Source organism: Amblyomma americanum, chromosome 1 (genome assembly GCF_052857255.1).
Source record: "Amblyomma americanum isolate KBUSLIRL-KWMA chromosome 1, ASM5285725v1, whole genome shotgun sequence".
Lineage (NCBI taxonomy): Eukaryota > Metazoa > Arthropoda > Arachnida > Ixodida > Ixodidae > Amblyomma > Amblyomma americanum.
Window position 1 is genome coordinate 50,958,853 of NC_135497.1, and position 16,006 is coordinate 50,974,858.

The 16,006-nt window shown below is 52.5% G+C and overlaps 2 protein-coding genes across 5 annotated transcripts in view; one reads left to right on the forward strand and one right to left on the reverse strand.

Moving 5' to 3' along the window:
- The window catches only part of LOC144112799 (sushi, von Willebrand factor type A, EGF and pentraxin domain-containing protein 1-like), a 132,399-nt gene that overhangs the window by 16,873 nt on the left and 99,520 nt on the right, over positions 1-16,006 (reverse strand). For 2 of the 3 annotated variants that reach the window (XM_077645608.1, XM_077645610.1), the window contains one exon: positions 14,703-14,861. In XM_077645608.1, coding sequence (XP_077501734.1) covers positions 14,703-14,861 — 159 coding nt within the window. Of the gene's footprint in view, positions 1-10,493; positions 10,632-14,702; positions 14,862-16,006 lie in introns of those variants that run through there. The other variant, XM_077645609.1, reaches the window with a different exon arrangement.
- On the forward strand, positions 7,988-10,559 carry LOC144112800 (uncharacterized). 2 transcript variants are annotated; one of them, XM_077645612.1, is made up of 2 exons: positions 7,988-8,451; positions 9,841-10,559. In XM_077645612.1, exon 2 carries the CDS (start codon positions 9,921-9,923, stop codon positions 10,557-10,559), a length of 639 nt encoding a protein of 212 aa, XP_077501738.1. In that variant the 5' UTR covers positions 7,988-8,451; positions 9,841-9,920. The 2 variants fall into 2 exon arrangements, with proteins under 2 accessions (XP_077501738.1, XP_077501737.1); XM_077645611.1 differs by lacking the exon at positions 7,988-8,451 and having other exon boundaries at positions 9,788-10,559.

A 16,006-nucleotide genomic window follows, 5' to 3' on the forward strand; every position in this document is an offset into this window, starting at 1 on the left:
AAGGCGCATCGCCTTCCGATTCATTCGCTCAAGCTGAAGGCGTTGGGTCGCGTTAAGCCGCATGTAGGAATATGCATACAGTATTTTTGATGTTATGAGTGCCAGGGCTATCTGACGGAGTCCCATCTCTTTGATTCCCCACCCACGAGCAGAGACGCGGCGCATAAGATGTAAAGCCTAATGACAACTAAGCACCGTGTTATGAATCCAGCTTTTGGCTCCTCCATCCTCGTCAATAAGCATTCCGAGTATACGGATTGTTTGTTTCCGGCAAATAACCGAGTCCCCTAAATGAAAAGAGATAAGATTTCGTTCGGCCTCGGCTCGCAGCCGCGGACCGTTTGACAGCCACGTACTCGGTTTTTTTTCTGGAGAGGGTTTCATGCCACATTTCTTGATGTAGTCGTGGACGGCATTAAGGCCTGTCTGCAAGGCTAATTCCTGCTCCGCAGGGGACCCAGAATTGGTCCAGAGCGTTATATCGTCCGCATACACAGCAAAATTAAGACCGGGTATCGACGTTAGAATTGGCGGAAGACCTGACATCGCGATATACTGCTCGACCTCTTGAGTAATGCGGGTGAGGGCGCGCCTACGGTGGGATGTCCGACCAGAGCGGCGGTACGCCTTGAGAGCACGAAGCCTACGATTCCACAGACTCAAAAGGTGGGAGTCCGGCTTCGGGGCATCGTATTTAACTAAAAGCTTCGTTGTGGCTTTCTTCTTGGCACCGTTGGTCTGAGTAATGAGTTCGTCTAATTCTGTGGGAACGTTCACCTCACCGAGCATTCTGCGAAAATCGTCCCATGAGACGTGCTCCTCTATTCGATGGCGTTGTTGCCGCTTTAGTGACTTTCGCCCTCGAGGGGCCCATGACACCACCACGGGATAGTGATCACTGCCCATGACATCATCAGCCCGTGACCATATGATCTCATTAGGATGGGAAACAAGTGTCAGGTCTGGAGAAGTGTCTTGTTGACCTTTGTGCTGGCCACAGCGACTGGGCAACGTAAGGTCGTTAGCGATGGTCAGTTTGTCTTTGACAATGTGCTGCCATAGATGCCTTCCCCTAGCATCTGAGCGATGATATCCCCAGCTGGTGTGCATGGCATTAAAATCACCCCCAACTATAACGCGATCCTGGGGATATATCCTTAAGAAGTGGTCTATAAAAGATATATCTACTAGATATGTCGTAGTACCGAAGGATCTGGCATAAACCGAAAAAACCAATGCTTGTTGGTCCCCTTCTAATGTAAGGCGCACTCCCGCTACCTCTTGCGTCTGTGTGCACCACGCGGACGTATCAAGCTCGGTGTGGGCAGCGCGAGAGAGAACAAGTACGCATGCCTGCCCATAGGCTACTGGATTCGCGGATCGCGATCCTGGCCCAGGACGTCGGTGCTCTATGGAAGGGGTGCAGTAAGGTTTGTACCCTATTAGATTGGGCCTATTAGTACCAGTCTCCTGAAGCAGGATAGCTAGAGGAAGCGTCGGCGTTATGGACAGTCTCCTTTGAAGTTCTGCTTGTTTGCGACGGATTCCCCGGCAGTTCCATTGTAAGAACCATATAGGAGAGTCCGAAGCAAAAATGTCATGAGGTTTCGCGCTAGTGCCCGCCATTTTGAAACTGGAAGGTGCGCGGAAGAGAAGATGATGTGTGCCCAATTCCGGGCTCTTGATTCGGAGAAGCCTGCGACAGTCCTAAGAGTGGAAGCATGCGCTTGATTACCTCAGAAGTGACCATTTCTATAATGTGCTTGAGTTGGTCTTCATCTAAGTGCACCGTGCGTGAGCGATCTTGCGCCAGATGCGTTTCTGCACCGCGCTGTGTAGCACGGAGAGTTTCAGCGTAAGCACGGTGTATGTGTGCTTGCTTTGGCGCCGTCGCGGAATGCTCAAGAGATCTCGTTAGGGATGGAGGTGTGGCATCCCTTAGACTAGTGCTCTCAGTTTGTGTAGAGCGGCCGTGCGCATTTTTCCCTCTAGTTTTATGTTCACTGCCTCGTTCCTTTGGTAACGGCTGACTTTGTATTGGAGGGAAGTCCTCCTTAACAAGCACAATTTGCTCCGAGGGTGATCGCTGTGCGCTGGCAGGGCTCTTGTGCGCAGCCGTCGAAAACGTTTCGTTGCCATGTAGAAGCTCGGCTTGTTGCTTGCGCTCCTTTCGTCGCGATACTCGGATTCGGCGGACAATGCTGTTCCTCAGGCTTTTGGTAGCCTGTCGCCGAACAGGGCACTTCGGGTATGTGGCTACTACGTGTTGACCTCCGCAATTACGGCATAGTGGTTCTGTCGGGCATACCTCGAGGTTGCCATGTGCGGGGCGACCGCAGAACGAGCATCGACGTTGGTCGACTAGTGGACACGAATTTGTCATATGTCCGATTTTATGGCAGGTCTCACATATGACAGATTTCGGGTGATAAGGTATGACCAGCAGGAGTATGCTGTATAGATGGATTTTGCGGGGAAGTCTGGAGCCCTCAAATGTGATGAGAGCTGCTCGTTCTTGCCCATTGGCCTGGCACTGATTACCTTGCACGAGTAGCACGTGAGGTTGGCCATGAGCTGTTCGCTTGTTAGCCCGTTGGCCCGATATATGACCCCGCGGATCTGGCCGGAGCGAATGGTTTCATAGGCTTGTATAGATGTAGGCTTTCCAGAAATTAAGACAGACTGCAGTCCGAGAAGATGGTCCCTGGCATGCGTATGCGATACGTCGACCGCAAACTGATTGCTTCTTTCAAGAGGCCGTACTTGAAAGCCTGAGTGAAAATAGATTTTTTGAAGCTCATCGGCAATGGCTCTGTGCAGCCAGTGTGCGGGGAGTGAGCCTAGTTGTCCAGGTGAAGTTAGCTTCATTATCACAGTATGTTTAACACAGGTTGGATCGGCAGCTGTAGCTTTGTTCTTTCGCCTAACAGGCTGCCAGTCATCCTCTTCAGAGTGGTCATTATCAGCCGAGTGATCGGTTCTGCCGAATGTGGTGACCATGGGAGCCGAGGAAGGGCCCCGCGATTGAAAATGCGTATCCGCGTAGCAACCATTTATTGCTGGCTGCGAGCGGCCAAATTTTACGCCGTGTCGTTTGTTCACCAAGCGAGCGTTTTCTTGAGTTATCTGAGAAGTGCCTAACCCCATCCTAGGCTGCTTGGCAAATTTCGAAAATGGAAAAGTGCAAGATCCTACCTGAGAATGGTTATTTCCAGGCATGTTTTCCGTGGAAAGAACAGAGAAGGGGTTGGAGACAGGTATCGCCGCAACCACTTGGCTGGATTCGTCGTCCGTCATGCTTGCGTCGGCGTCAAGCACAGCGACAGATTGCGCCGCGTTATCTGTGCCGCTACGAAGCGATGTTGCCTCGGCGGCTTGCTGCGGCTCCCCGGGAGCCATGTTGGCGGCATCGGCGGTGGGCGTATCGGATGTATCCGGATGGTTTCCTGTGGTAGTCTTCGACATGGAAGCGTTGAAACTGTTGTCCACAGGTGACAAGGAACATGATGGCACTGGCCCATCCATTTTCGGGAGCCTAGCCCAAAAACGTCCGGGCCAAAAAGCTTCGAAAAGTCGGAGCGATGCGAACGTGCGTCAGTTCGAGACGGCTGCTTGCAGCGCCCCCACCAATTATTATTATTACTATGTCGTAGCGGTGGGCTCCATAATAATTTTGACCACCTGGGGATCTTTAACGTGCGCTGGCATCGCGCAGCACACGGGCACGTTTTGCGTTTCTCCTCCATTGAAACGCGGCATCCGCGGCCGGGTTCGAGCCCGGGAACTCCAGCTCAGTATCCGAACGCTCTAACCACTCATCCTCCGTGGCGGGTCAAACTTTAATAATCTTCCTGTTTTGGCACCAGATTTTCAGCTCTGGGTTCATCATACTTACTTCTTCCCAGCACGCGCCTTGGTTCCGTAATGTTCCACGCGCGATATTAAGGAAGCTCATTATTCCTGATCATATATTTCCTGATAAATGTAGTATTGTGCGAAAGCGCTACTCCAGACGTACCGACCCCGAGCAGGAATGAAGGAAGGAAGGAAGGCCTCAGACGTTGCTGGCACATACCCACTACGGGGGAGCGGCCAAGACACAGGCGGTTAATTGCTGGATACAGGAAAGTTTTGACGGGAAAAGGAGTGGTAATAGTATGTAGTCTGATAGACGGAAGGACAGGGGTCCTGTTAACTTGGAGATCGAGGATGGGACAATGGCTTAATGCGCTTAATAGTATACAATGCCTGTAGTGTTTCAATGTCGTACTGACTGAGAGCGGCAACAAAGAATTAGAATGGGAGTCGTTGCGTTTCTTGAAGCAAATTTTGCACAGCAGAGCGCACACTCCTGTCGCTTCGTCCAAGCAAAGAAGCGCCAATGGAAAGAACAACCGCGGAGGACACAGGCAAGCTCAGTTGATGAAATGGAATTTGCAAAAGACGCTTCCTAAAATGAGAGAAGCGGCGGCAGAACAGCAGGAAGTGATCTATTGTCTCAGGTTCGGCACAAAAAGGACACAATGGGGAAGCCACCAGGCCAGATCTGTGAAGGTAGAAATTCAGAAGGGGAACCCGGCAACGCAAACGCGTGAAGGAGACCTCTAGTCTGCGCGAGCGCCAGTCTTTGCTACTCCAAGGATGCAGAAGATGGTGATATTCGGGAGATTATGTAAGAGCTGAGGCAGCTAATTCCTGAAATATTGTGTAGCTGCGAAACCTCACCGCAGCTGTATATGCACACGTCGGCAGGACAGCAACAATTGGGCCGCAGAGAGAGGCTCTTGCTAAGGAATCTGCTACCTCATTTAAGTGAAAGCCCATGTGACCTGGTACCCAAAGCAACCTTACCGAATTTAGATGGAGCGGAATCGGATCTTAAAGAGGCGTTATGCCCGAGACTCAGTGGGTGAGGATAATGAAGAGCAAATGGACAGAGAGTCTGTCATAACCACGACCTGGGAAACGGTAGTTTCTAATTTTCGTAATCTTGTCGTCCTGTAATGTTTTGCGGTCCGAACTAACCCGAGCTTACCTGAGTTCGCTCGGGTATGCTCGGGTCAGTTCGGAGGAGCATCGCGCCAGCTGTAGCCAATGGGAGGCAGGTGCCAGTTAAGTTAACGATTGGTCGCGCGAGAGGTTGCTCGGGGAGAGCAACATGGGTTGTACACTCCCTGCACTGAAACGGCCACCCGGAAGTGCAGTGGCGCATCGCTTAACCAATGAGCCACTGCGCTGGTAGCTGTATGAGGACTCGCCGCCATCTATGAGTGCTGAGTAGAGAATGACAAATTCTGCATTTATGGGCACTGACCCGCTGAAGATATCGCGTCATACCCTTAAGGCGGAGCTTAAGTGTCCCCATCAATCGAAGAATGAACTCCTGCTTTCGCAGGCCTAGTCTCTTTACGTAAACTCTTTTTTATTTCTTCTGTTTCGTCGTGGTACCCCCCCGGATTTCTCGGAGCATGTTAGAGGCTGCGCTTGCGGGCAAATCTGTACCTTGGAGGGTGCATCCAATAAATGCTCAACTCATAGCACCCGTGTACTGTGGTTACTCTCCATTCGGTCTGTGTGTTCGTGCTAAGCACTTTTCATAATGTATGGCGTAGTATTTATGAGACTTCTCTTTTTTGTCTGTCAAGTGCTGCCTTTTTTTTCAATTATTTTGTGCCCTTTAATTTTAACCAAGCTTTCTAAACTAATTGTCTAAGATACGACAGCATTAACCCTCAGTTTCAGCGCAGTATGGGATCTGTAGAAATTGACATCTTCTTTGCACCAATAAACCCGAGCCCCGTTAATGTTCTTACGTTTTGTTTCTCCTGGACGGTTAGAGGGAACCGACAGTGGGAAAAGCAGCTGTTTGAGCAGACACCAGCGGACTCCTGGCGCCAGTCCGTACACAGAGAGAAAGGACTGGCGCCAGTCCTGTCTCTATGTGTACGTCCTCATGTCTTCGCGCCAGTTCGCATTTGTGCAATTATGTCTCTTTATGACCAACTAGCTCAAACTAAAGTATTGCCAGAAAATTTTACGCCTCTATTTTAACAGCCATGCACTCTTTTACACTGAAATTCAGAGTAACAACATTTGCGCTTCTATAGCGCATTTATAGTTGCCGGTAGAGGGTACCGGGCCCGGGCCGGGCTCGGTCCAATAATTATGGCCCGTGCAGTGCTCCAGAACAGACCACTCTCTCACACTCACTACGCACTCTCTCACACTCACTACTCACAAGCGCGAGACCGTCGGTTTATGTCGTCATGGGTCGCGAGCGCACTAGTCTTGCCTGACTGCCACACGGTTCAGGAGGCCTTTTAAAAATTTAATTACCAATTACTCGCTGCACTAATTGAGGTGACATTTTGCCCAGTCGTTCCGAGATGCATAGCAAACAAAATGCGTTAAACAGCTTTAGTCTGAAAAATGATGTCATGATCCCATTAAAATGTCGTTACAACATTGCTCAAATATTTGAGGGACTATTATCTTCTTTGGCTCTGATGAGACGACAGCCTCTACCTTTCACAGTGCTGCAAACGACTTGCGAGACGAAGTATAGACAACTGTGCCGAGGCGCGCTTGCCCACGACTGTATGGTCATCATGGTGAAGGGCCTTACTCGAGCACGCTCCTGAATACTCTTTGCCACAGTCACTCTCACCGCTGCTTGTGTAATTGGCGGAAAAGTTGACGACCAAAGATTGAAAAAAAAATACAGCAAGCCGCTGAAACAAAAGTGTAGTTGCGGATGGAGTACATAAAATATTTCCACTGAATAAAAAAAAGCTGTAGCAAGTGTGTGCTTTCTGCTTTCGTTTTTTTTTTCCTGTCGTGCTGTCCTGGGGAAAATTCTAAGCCTCCTTGAGGCTATGGCAAAGCTTCAATCAGCAAACAGGAGCTATAAGCATTCTAATCGCATACACATCAGTATGTGTACATTGCAGAAAAAAAAGAAGGCCTTTACGATTGGGCTTGAAGAAACAGCACTTCCTACGGTACTGCATTGGTGACTTTAAGGATACTGGAGACCTCCATCCCTTTACGCCACGTGAACTCTGATGGGTGAAGCGCTTCTTAAAACGTCTACGTGGATTGCGTGCGCGTGCTGAATGATGCCTGTCACGCCATCTCGCACGGTAGCCACCAATGTATGAGGCGGTACGGAGCGCTTGGGATCAAGTGGTCCAGCTCGAACTGGGAAGTTCTCTCAAAGACGTGGTGCTCAACATCGAGTGCTGCTTGCGCTACAGCCTTACTCTGATACGAGCTTACATGTTCAGATGAGCAGGAAAGATGTTAGCACAGCTTGAGAGAGCCGACCCAACATTGCTAATCGCGCTGCACCGAAGGCATATGCTGACGTCGGCTTCATCCCTGTCGCGAGCAGCAAGCGGTGCGCTGCATTGCCGAAAGAGGACCCAGAGCTTGCTTCGCCCGCCTTCTATGATGCGTGCAGATCAAGAAACACAGCGAACAAACGAAAAAAAAACACGCGACGTCGCGCACAGTCTATCGAACGGATGGAAACGACGCACTGCATATTCAAAGTTGCAGCACGGGTGAGGTGCAGCTCTTTCCAGAACCTTTCCTTTTGCGTCGCTCGCCGTACGCTTCCGATGCGCGGCTTGTATTTGTCCAACCTGTGCTAAACACGCTCGTCGCTGCCTCAGGGTGCAGTTCACTAATAGCGCCCCGTGGCGCTTCGCGTCGTGCTTCGCGAAAGTGCAGGGTTCCCGCATCCATGAGCGGCGCGGCCAAGAGGCATCGCATCCGAGTCCGCGGATCTTACCATGGGGACGCCTCGCAGTCCGGGGTGAAGCGCCGCTGCCCAGCGCCTGCTCCGCAGCGGCGGCCATGGCTCGCGCACCGCGCAGCTCCCGTCAACGCCAGCGCCACGCGGCAGATCGATTGCGTCAAGCTGGTAGAGTGCTCGCGGGAGGGCGCAGCCAGTCCGTTGACGGCGGATATCCCGCCGCTTCCCGTTCACGTCCCTTCGGGGAATAGCCGCCACCCTTCGCGGGGGACCCAAGGCACCGCGGCGGTCGCGCAACTTTGGTGGCCGTGAAACGAAACCCGCCCTGACACAGGAGCCGGCTCATCCACCAGCAGCGCTATGTAGAACAGCGGCCGTCGGTCAGTTGGCGGCCCGAGTGCGCAGCCGTGTGTTTTCCGCGACGCGCTTGGCTGCGCGCATGACTGCGGCGGTCGGACCGCGACTCGATCGACTGGGCGCCACTCCTCCACGGCTCTGGCCTCAGGCCCCTCCGGACGGGCTTGGCGGCAGCGAAGCCAACTGTGCGTACGCGCTGCTACGCCAACACGCCTCGCTCGCTGGCCGGTCCGCGAGTACGCTGGCCGGCCGGCTGAACATGCCCTGCCGCCTCCTCGGCCCTGCAGGCTTCGCAGTGGTGCCAGCCATGGCTGCGATGCCATGGCCACGATGAGGTGAGTCCCGCGCGCGGGACCCCCGACCCTTTTGCGACTATCGTGCAGTCGGACTGGAACAGCAGCGCTCCGAAGTGAGTGACGACGATGACGGTAGAGCATGAAGCGATTTCTGCATAGGGCTCATGCGAAGGCCAGATTCGCTAATGTCGCGTCCGTTGAAAACGCCCCTCGGGTGGACCACTTACGCGACGATGGAAGTTGACTGCGGAAGCCTGCACTCTTAGATCCTCGAGAATGTTGTCGCCATGCGTAGGCACCCACTGGATTTCGCTATTCTAGAAGGGAGGGGAGCGCAGTGTTTCCCGCGACCTCGCACAGGATCTAAAACAGCACTTGTGCGCGATTAATGACACCCGTGTCTGTAAAAAACAAAAACAAACTTATATGCGAATGCGGCTATACCGGCCCATTCCGGGCGTCCTACCTCGATGTGAAATTGACATCTCTGACGAGGCGTTCATCGCCCTGTCACGGTGTCATGGACAAGGTATAGAATTATGCAAGCGCCTCTTTTTATAGAAACGAGCTGTTTTAGTCGTCGCTTGCGCAAGACTTCAGCGCAAGCCTCGCTTCACAGTTGCCGAAATCAAGTGGTCACTGCGAAGAATGAGGGGCATAGTGTTCACTTCTGATTAATCAGTTTTGCCATGCATGTTGCATGCGGACCTTTGTATACGTCATACTTAACCTGTACAACACTTGCCCCACCTTAGTTTCTGCTGGTCTTACCAGTGCCGGACGACGTCTTGTAGCGTCTTGGTGTGTTGTGGGATAAACGGGCATGAAGTGTCACATAATGGATTTTAGTCTGGCTGTTTATTTCTGCTAGGCGACAAAGTGGAACAAAGTATTTGAACCGAAGCATAACGTGCTCTCAAAACTCACGCAAAAAGGCAAGTGGGCGATTCTTTTTATTCTTGTTAGAAAAAAAAACACGATAGTATGAATCACGAAACATGACGTGGTTCAAGCTTGGCTTCGAAACAGAGCAAACAGTCAACATGTTGGGCGTCGAAACCATTGCTTTTATATTAAGATGTGAAGATGGGAGCTAGCACAGTTCGCTTGAGTCGGCATTCGCGGCGGGCGTCGCTGCGCCGACAGGTGCGGAATGGATCGAAGGCCCGTTCAAATTGCGCCCAGAAGCGAGCCTTTTCGCCCTCGCACGCGGCGGGCGTCAGCTGACTGCCGGAGCGGAGGGGCGGCGGTCTTCCATTGGTCGGAGTCCGGGAAGGGCAGCACGCTTTGTTTACCGGAGGAGGGATGCGCTGCGGGAGATTCGGGATCCGGGCCGAGGCGCGGAGGGAGAAGGTACCGGTATATGGGCGCGCGCGGGGAGGCGATGATGATGAGACGGGCTGGTGACTCGACGCTGGCGACTCGCAGCGGCGGCGGGCGGGCCCCGGGAGATCAACGTGCTGGCGGGCGACGGGTCGTCGTCGTGCCGAGCCGCCAGGCATGCGGTCATGCAGCTGCCGCGCTGGCTGTTGGCCTGCGCCGTGGTCAGCCTGGCGGCGGGCGTCACGGGCGTCGTGCTGAGGCGCTGGTTCCGGAGCTACGCCATCGGCGACATCCTCTGCATCAGCGGCATGACGCTGTTCACCACCATCCTGGCCAGCATTGCGCTCAAGCTGCTGGGCCGCGCTCTCAAGCGGCGCGTGGCCTGTTCGCGCTTCTCCGAGATCCTGGGCGTGGTGACGCTGCGCTCGGGCACCCAGCTCGTGGAGCCGCAGGACGTGCGCCTGCTGCCGGCCGGCACCCTGGTGTGCGTCGTGCCGCCCACGCAGCCGGTCTTCTACCCGGACAACGCGGGGGACATGCTCACCATCTTCGAGGACTACGCGCAGTTCCCGCAGCAGCCGCCCCGGATGTTCGACACGCACCGGCTGTCGCCCGTGTCGACGGCCAACCACGCGCTGGAGCGGCGCGTGGACCCGGTGGCGGCAAACACCTCGTCGTCCGAGCCGCCGACCACCTCGGAGGAAGACGAGGACGCCACCTCTTCGTCGGACCGACCGCCGTCCTACGCCCACCTGTGCGGAGAGCCGCCGCCCCCCTACAAGACCGACAGCACGTCCACCCTGAACGACGACGTCGTCGGCTAGAGGTCCCCGCCCGGAGCTGCCGCCGATGAACCACCAGGCCCGGACGCTACGCTGGCTGCTCGCAGTGGCGACCTGCGCGAGCAGTGGCCCAGACTGAACTGCGCGCTCCGTGCATGTATACCTGAAGCTCTCTCTCTCTCTCTCTTCATGGAACACAAACCTCACCCTGACTCGTGCTAAGCGTCGCTCTCATAGATCACGTTTTATCTTTGTTGATGTTGTTGTTGATGTTGCTGTTGTGGAAAGAAATATCAAGAGTTCTCTTCTCGTTTACCATGTCCGTGGCATTTCTTAAGCGCAAGGGCTTTCTGTGCAGATAGCGGGCACCAGCCTCGAGTGCTCTGCTAAGGCACCACAGAAGTCGCTGCGCTTTGAATGAACGTTAGCGTTGACAATAGTCACGAGCTGATGCATTCGGCCCTACAGAAGTATGACTGAGAAAGTCCTAGCTGCTTTCCACGAAGCTTACTGTCTTAAACGGGTAAGCGGTGAATTTGAAATTGTCAGATCAAGACACGAAGAAACCAGCTGCTTCTAGTCTTTTGTTCAACGATTCAGCTAACGCAAGGATTGTGCAGTTTACCTTCTAGTTAACCTGGCCTCGTCCACACATGTACGTAACTACCTCACGGAAAGTGAGCGCACGCTTCGCGACACTCCCTTCGTCAGCATGCGGCCATCGGCTGCGACCAACAAGTCGCAGCCGGTTGCTGCAAGCTGTAATTACTACGCTGTGTTCGGTTCACCGTCCTCCTTCCTGCATTTGGGCAAGGACTAGGAATGCCCTAGCAGACCTTAGGTTTGCGCAACTCTTTCAGGATTTATGATTTAGTTCAGAAATGCTCTTAACGCTACTCCTTCCTAAGTTTTCCGAGGCGTGTTTCAAGAACAGCGAGACGTAAGTGATTTTGCATTTTTCGTTTATCCGCTTGCGAATAGTAATCACCCTCTGTCTTTAGTCTGACAACGGCTTTTTTTTTCATGATTGCAAGCATTGCGTGGCGGCGTGCTCCGAAAGGTCTCGAGATGGATAGAGTTTTCGGCAAAGGGTTAAATGGTTCCTTATCACAAATGAAGGTCTGATCACTGTTTTGTAGTAATTTAACAGCGGAAGGACTGGACGTCTCCTAGTTGCCCGGCCGCCACTTCCCGTCGAGCAACGATGAGCATGAGGCGGACGGGACCAACTCTCGACCTTGCCAGGTCCCTGCGCAGAGGCCGCAAGCCTGGTGAATTCCCCAACTGGCCATTCAGTTCACCTTTCTGGGGCCGAATTGCGGGACTATCACAATTTCAAAACAGTCACAAAACTGTCAGAAAGTCGCGCTCCTAACGGTCGGCGCGGACCAGCGGGCATGCCGACCGATCGGAGCGGGGCTAATGGGTCAATTTTTGACAGGCTTGTGATTTGATCGTTACGTGATTCGGCCCCTGGTGCTCATACATTCTCGGCAGGGCTTCCTTTTCGTCTGCCAAACGCTCTCTCCAGGTGGAGCAAACCCAGATCAGGCTCACAAAGGTAACGAAAACGCAGACGCCGGAGCATTCCTTGCAGTTCATCGTGTGTTTGCTAACGCAACACTTCTTTGTTGACTTCTGCGACAGACTACGTCTTATCGGGGTTAAAATTATGCGCATCTTCAGCGCACGCAGAAGTCAGACGGGAGAGTCGTTTGTCAGGCGTTTTGGCCGCTTTTAACTGTATACTATCACTTTGTTTTAAAAGTATTTTCGAGGGAAAGTTGCTCTCGTCGTGGCGGCTTTTCTTCCCTATCGTTTTTTTCCCCGCACTTTTTCATTGTCATAACAGCACACAAAATGCGCATTAAACATTAAAATGTGTGCGAAGCTAACCACAGGCGCTCCGATATGTGGTTTTCTGTTCAAGTTGTATAAATGTTACCAGATTTATTCAACAACCGCATCCATTACGCAGGTAAGCGCTCCACAGCTGCAGCGAGTCAATGGAGGTTCGGCTTATTGCGGAGCGCTCCGGTTTAGTTTCCACCGCTCCAAGTCCAGCAGCGAGCAACGAGTGCGCTGGACTCCTCGTTGAAATATGACAGGCACCGAACACGTGCCAGGCAGCAGCAATACGGGCACCACGCGAGCAAAGGAAAGTTTTTTGCCTCACAGCTGCCACAAATACACGCTTCGCTGGCGGCTATGGCGTTCGGCTGCCGAGCCACGGTGGCCGCGTGCCGATGGAGCCCAAGTGCTAAAACGCCCGTAGGCAGAAATTTCGCTGCAAGTGGCTAATTTAGTCCGTAACTAAGGAGAGCTTCTCATAGCCCATAGTGTTGCTTTGGAACGTAAAATTCCATCCATCATTTAATCACAAATACACATATTAGGCACGCACGCGCAGTGCGTTGGTGCAGAACATAGCTGGGGCTGAACATGCTGCAGGAATGCTGCCATCGGAGTATATTTTAGAAGGGCTTCTTCCTGCGTGAGAATTTACTTTTTCCCACTGCTTGCCTTGGCAGACTAAGTTCAGCACGTAGTACCACCGCAGGAAATTCGCTTGTTTCACATGGACGTCTTATTACGTTTCCTGCTAAGCGTCTCCGATCGGATCCATCTTTCGCCATGACAGGTTTCGTCCTGTCGTCTTGTCTATGTGCACTCTTTGTTGCGCAAAAAAACTTTCATGGCGAGTAAAAAATCTGACCAAGTAGCCCGACAACAACACTTGATAAAGAGCGGATCCATGCATGCAAACCGTCGGTATTTCAGAAGTCCATGTGGATCTTTTAAACTGGAATAGCGAGTAACAGTCATAACACCCGGACAACAGGAAGAGAGTGTGCTGGCTGTAAAACCATCCCGAGCCTTAGGAGCCGACAAGCGAATCATCCTTCGTCGGGTTCTGGCCTCTGTGAAGACTGCTCCATTTGTCGATGGGACGAGTTTAAGGCGACATGGTATGCACTCAGGCAGGGTTTTATAAGAAACTACGCCTCTTACCTTGCTTCGCATTGTTACCCCTCTCTTTTGATTGAGTTGGCAATGAAGCATTAATAGGAGTAAAGAAGCAGGCAGAAGTGTTAGGAATTCTTCTCTGCGGGAATTGAGCTACGTGCTGCCGCTTGCTAGCCTCCATTGTTATTAGTAATGGGCAAAAGCAAGGACAACCAAAAGTTTTAGCACGCCATTATGCCGCTATCTCTGCCGGTACTGGGCCTGCCATGTGCGAGTCTTCACGGTACCCTGGCGTTACTAAACTTTCGGCAGTAGGAGTGCGCCGTTGTGTATACGCTGTGCCAAAAAGCTCCAACCACATAAGCAGCATTTTCCACCAATTTCAGCTTACTGCTGAACGCCAAGCCGTTTGAATGAAGGTGAAGGTGAGGTATCGAAAGTGAAGTATGACCTTCCCCTTCGAAGGTGAAGTATCTGAAATGCGCCTCCACCCGGGTCGAGAGCTGAACCGTACATATGCTGCAAAGTTGTTGTTTTTCTTTTTAGAATTCCACGATATCTGAGGATTCGAATAAATGAAGCTTCTAGATAAAGCGTGTCAAATAGTTTTACGCTGGCGTTTAAAATGGTGACGTGATGGCTGATTAAAACCGCGATGATGTTCAGGCTTCTCCTCTCTGCGTTGAAGGTGTGCGGAGAAACTTGCGATGACGTCGATGCTGAAAGTTTATAGATTTCCGCTGCCTTCGCCCGCATTCTGCTGTGCGTTGTCCAATGCCGCCAAACAACGCATCGTGAGGTTTACATTAGGTGGTGTTGGTTTTATTTCTTCAAGCAAAAGTTTATTCTCTGGGAACGTAGCTCCGCCGTACGTGACATTATCATTGCGGTCGCTGCCTGGTTCTGTGTACTGCGGAGAAGACTGAACGTTGACATGGCTTTATTTGGCGATTAGGGCACTAACTCAAATACTAGCAGAAACAGGCTTCGCAGGCTTCACCTGTAAGATTCACACATTCGACCCCTTTAAGCTCATCAAATTCTAAAACCTATTCAGTTGCCCTGTAACGTAACGCACAGATCGCTTGCGCGCGGTTTTGGCTTCAATTCAAGGCGTTAACCACGGCAAGGACCTTGTGGCCGGACAGCACATGTTACAAAAAAGAGAATAGTGTGCACTTGTGTCGGCGTCAACATTGCATACAGCGAAGCGCATACCTCGGTAGTGTTGCTGGCAAAGGCAAGCGTAGCCGCCGCTCTGCAGGTAGCAGATTCCCTGGTGCCGGCACGGGTTCGGGTCGCAAGGGCCGCGTCCATGGTGCGGCTGCCGCGCAGGGGCGTCCCTGGCCGGAGGAGGCACGTCCGGTCCCGCAAACTCTGCGAGCCGCGAGCGAACGAGCCACTGAAAAGGAAGCCTCGTCGACAAGCCTTGCGCGCTGCGAAGACGTTTTCTAACGAATCGCCGCCTCGCCACTGTCTCGCTTGCGGGCCCCACTGGCGTGTCGTAGCACACGCCTTCTCCCTGAAATTCATTCGCTGGCGAAAAGTAAGTCGAGCTTGCAGGCAAAAAGCACACGCCAAGCGCATTCAGTGCTTACGCCCTTCGAGCATGTTACGCCAAGATAGCGCTGCTGCTTTCGCTGTACGGGCGCAGATGATCAGTAGAGCCTGCGCACAGGGTTGGAACGAATAGTCGGACCGCTCCTACAGTCTCTTGTTGACGCACTAGCCTCGAGTGTTTGAAGCCTGTGAGCACATCTCACCACGGCTGGAATCAAAATCGTGTCGCCCTCGTGGCCCCGACTGAATTACAGAGAGGAGTGACGCAGTTAAGGGCACATAAGCGCGAGAAATGGAAGGGAACATGCGTACGAAAGAGATGGAAAACAGCAAGACGACAATACGAACGGCGCAAGCTGGAACAACGAGAAGAACGACTGGGTCAATGCCCACTTCAGAAATAGTCATTACGAGTAGCAAGCGAAGAGAAACTGAGCCAATCGCATCAATCGCGGTATTGCTACTCCTGCGTTCTCGTTTCTGTGTGACGCCGCTCGCGTTTCGACGACATGATTGCAAACTGTGGCACAGTCACATACCTGCTCGCGCAGTCGCTCTTCGACGCGCGTTTGCAAAGGCTGGTGTGTCAAAAACTTTCTTTTCCCGCAGAGTCGTCATTTCCACCCTCAGCGCCATTGCCTCAGCAGTCTCCTTTTCGGGTTCCGCTCCACTTTTCAATTTTACAGAAAAAAGAACAAAGAATGAACCCTATTCTAACCAGGTGCGACGAAAATGGTGGTCCTGCATGAGCAAGGATAACGCCATAAAATTCTACGCATGTCACACGCCCTGCATGCGCGTCGCAAGGAATGGCGATTCGCGGGATTCTTCTGAATAACACGCGTTCCGACGTCATTTGCCATGAAAAACTTCGAGGACACCTATTTACCGTTAGCTGTGACTATGCGCTAGCACAAAAAGCTCGTCGTCATGCATGACGCTCCGGCCTCACCCCCCTCTCT

Bases quoted from the DNA above. Each gene is read 5' to 3' on its own strand.
- LOC144112800 (XM_077645612.1), top strand. From the start codon at position 9,921: ATGCAGCTGCCGCGCTGGCTGTTGGCCTGCGCCGTGGTCAGCCTGGCG.